Raw genomic sequence first — 2,082 nt, 5'->3', positions numbered from 1 at the left:
TGTAGAGAGCCCACTCAAAGGCCATTCCTCTACAAAGTCTTCTTTCATTTTACTAGTCACTGTGCCAGCCACAAATGATCATCCTGCACTCTGAATGCCGAAGACACATTATTTGCATTTCCCTTATGACAACACTTTCTACTTTGTGTTACAGCTATACTTTACCCCTTGGATTAGAAGATATGCTCCATAATGGCTTGGGCCATATTTCATCTTTTTTCCCCCCACATATCTTGGATTTTATAAATAATGCTCCAATAAACATAGGGATGCATCTATCTTTTTCAATTCATCTAACCTAAATTTTTTTGCCCTGAAAAGGACACCGTCAACAAAACAAAAAGGCTACCTACTGAACAGGAGAAGATATTTGTAAATGATACATCAAATAAGGGGTTAATATCCAAAACACATAAATAACTTATACAAGTCAACACCAGAAAACCGAGTAATCCAATTAAAAATATGGTCAGACTATCTAAATATACATTTTTCCAAAGAGACATACAGATGGTCAATAGACACAGGGAAAGATATTTACTCCTAGTAATCATCAGGAAAATGTATATTAATACTACAATAAGATATCACTTCGTACCTGTCAGAATGTCTAAAATCAAAAAGACAAGAAAAACAAATGTTGGCCAGGATCAGGAGAGAAAGGAATCCTCATGTACTATTGGTAGGGATGTAAATTGGTTCAGCCACTATGGAAAGCAGTATGCAGATTCCTCAAAAAATTAAAAATAGAAATACTCTGTAATCCAGTAATTCTGCTACTGCGTATTTTTTAAGTAAACTCTACACCCAATGTGGGGCTCTAACTCATCACCCCTTAGTTCAAGAGTCACATGCTTTACTGACTGAGCCAGCCAGGCACCCCACCACTACTGGATATTTTATCAAAGAAAAGAAAAACATTTTTTTTAGTTTTTTAAATAATATTTTTATATTTTTAATGTTTATTTTTGAGAGACAGAGAGAGATAGAGTGTGAGTGGGGAGGGGGAGAGAGAGAGGGAGACACAAAATCAGAACAGGCTCCAGGCTCTGAGCTGTTAGCATAGAGCCCAACATGGGGCTTGAAGCCACAAACCATGAGATCATGACCTGAGCTTTGAAGTCAAATGCTTAACTGACTGAGCCACCTGGTGCCCCATTTTTAATAATATATTTTTAAAACCCAGTGAGCAGCTACAGGCACAATGGAAAATTAGATAAGTAAAAAATAATAATAGTAAAAATAATAGATACTGGAACTACTGAGTTCAAGGTCTACAGTTTTGGACCTAGTTTAAGTTCAGTTAGAGACCAGACTGTACTGGATCCCATAGCTGAAGTAGATAGCAAACCCAATCAGCATCCAGACACCAAATTGGGCCCAGGTGGCAGCTGACATCTGCATCATAAGGCAAACATTCACAAAGACGCTCAGTAGTGGGAGGAAAGGCAGAGCGGGGACCTTAAAGTGAAGGGGACTAGAGCTCTGTGGCTGTCTCCAGATGACCCCAGTGATCCCAGTGATGAGAACCAGGAGCAGCACAGCCACTGAAATCCATACTGGGTCTCCAGAAAGCAGAACTGGCCACTGGTCCAGCACCAGGCAAAGGAGAATTAGCAGCGGAGCAAGCAGTGAGGAACAAACATAGACAACACGGCCAGAGAGTGGAGTGGGGGTGGGGCTGCCTGGAAAAAGTAGTCCCTGTAGAGTCAGCCTCTCTACTATATGTCCATTCTCCTCCAGCACCTCTGATTCATTTCCCCCATTCCTCCTCTCCGGCTGATACCTGATGATGAGAACACAAATAGCAACCATGGAGTAAGACATCAGGGACCCAATAAGCCTGAGGTCCACAAGATCAGTGAGTCCAAAGAAGAAGAACATGACTATTGCAATAATGTAAAAAAATTACAATAATCCCATGCTGGAGGATACTCCAGGTAAGGATCCTGGTACAGACAGGGAACAGGAGGCCATCTACTGCCATATCATGTAACAGTTGATATGTGAGTAAAATAAGGTCAACCCTATTTCTAAAAAAAAAAAAAAAAAAAAAAAAAAAAAAAAAAAAAAAAAAAAAAA

At 39.8% G+C, this 2,082-nt stretch overlaps 2 protein-coding genes across 2 annotated transcripts in view; both read right to left on the bottom strand.

Moving 5' to 3' along the window:
• Positions 1-1,119: 1,119 nt before the first annotated feature.
• Positions 1,120-2,069, bottom strand: LOC121038840 (cationic amino acid transporter 3-like). Its single transcript, XM_040488721.1, has one exon. It carries the CDS (start codon positions 1,882-1,884, stop codon positions 1,300-1,302), a length of 585 nt encoding a protein of 194 aa, XP_040344655.1. The 5' UTR covers positions 1,885-2,069; the 3' UTR covers positions 1,120-1,299.
• The window catches only part of LOC121038409 (cationic amino acid transporter 3-like), a 25,944-nt gene continuing 25,770 nt past the window's right edge, over positions 1,909-2,082 (bottom strand). Inside the window, 1 exon segment of the mRNA XM_040487870.1 lies at positions 1,909-1,934. Within this exon segment, the coding sequence (XP_040343804.1) occupies positions 1,909-1,934 (26 nt within the window).

The sequence above is a fragment of the Herpailurus yagouaroundi genome, unplaced genomic scaffold (genome assembly GCF_014898765.1).
Source record: "Herpailurus yagouaroundi ecotype Mexico unplaced genomic scaffold, PumYag 166, whole genome shotgun sequence".
NCBI classification, from domain to species: Eukaryota; Metazoa; Chordata; class Mammalia; order Carnivora; family Felidae; genus Herpailurus; species Herpailurus yagouaroundi.
The sequence above is the reverse complement of the archived record's forward strand: the minus strand, read 5'-3'. Positions and strand labels throughout refer to the sequence as shown.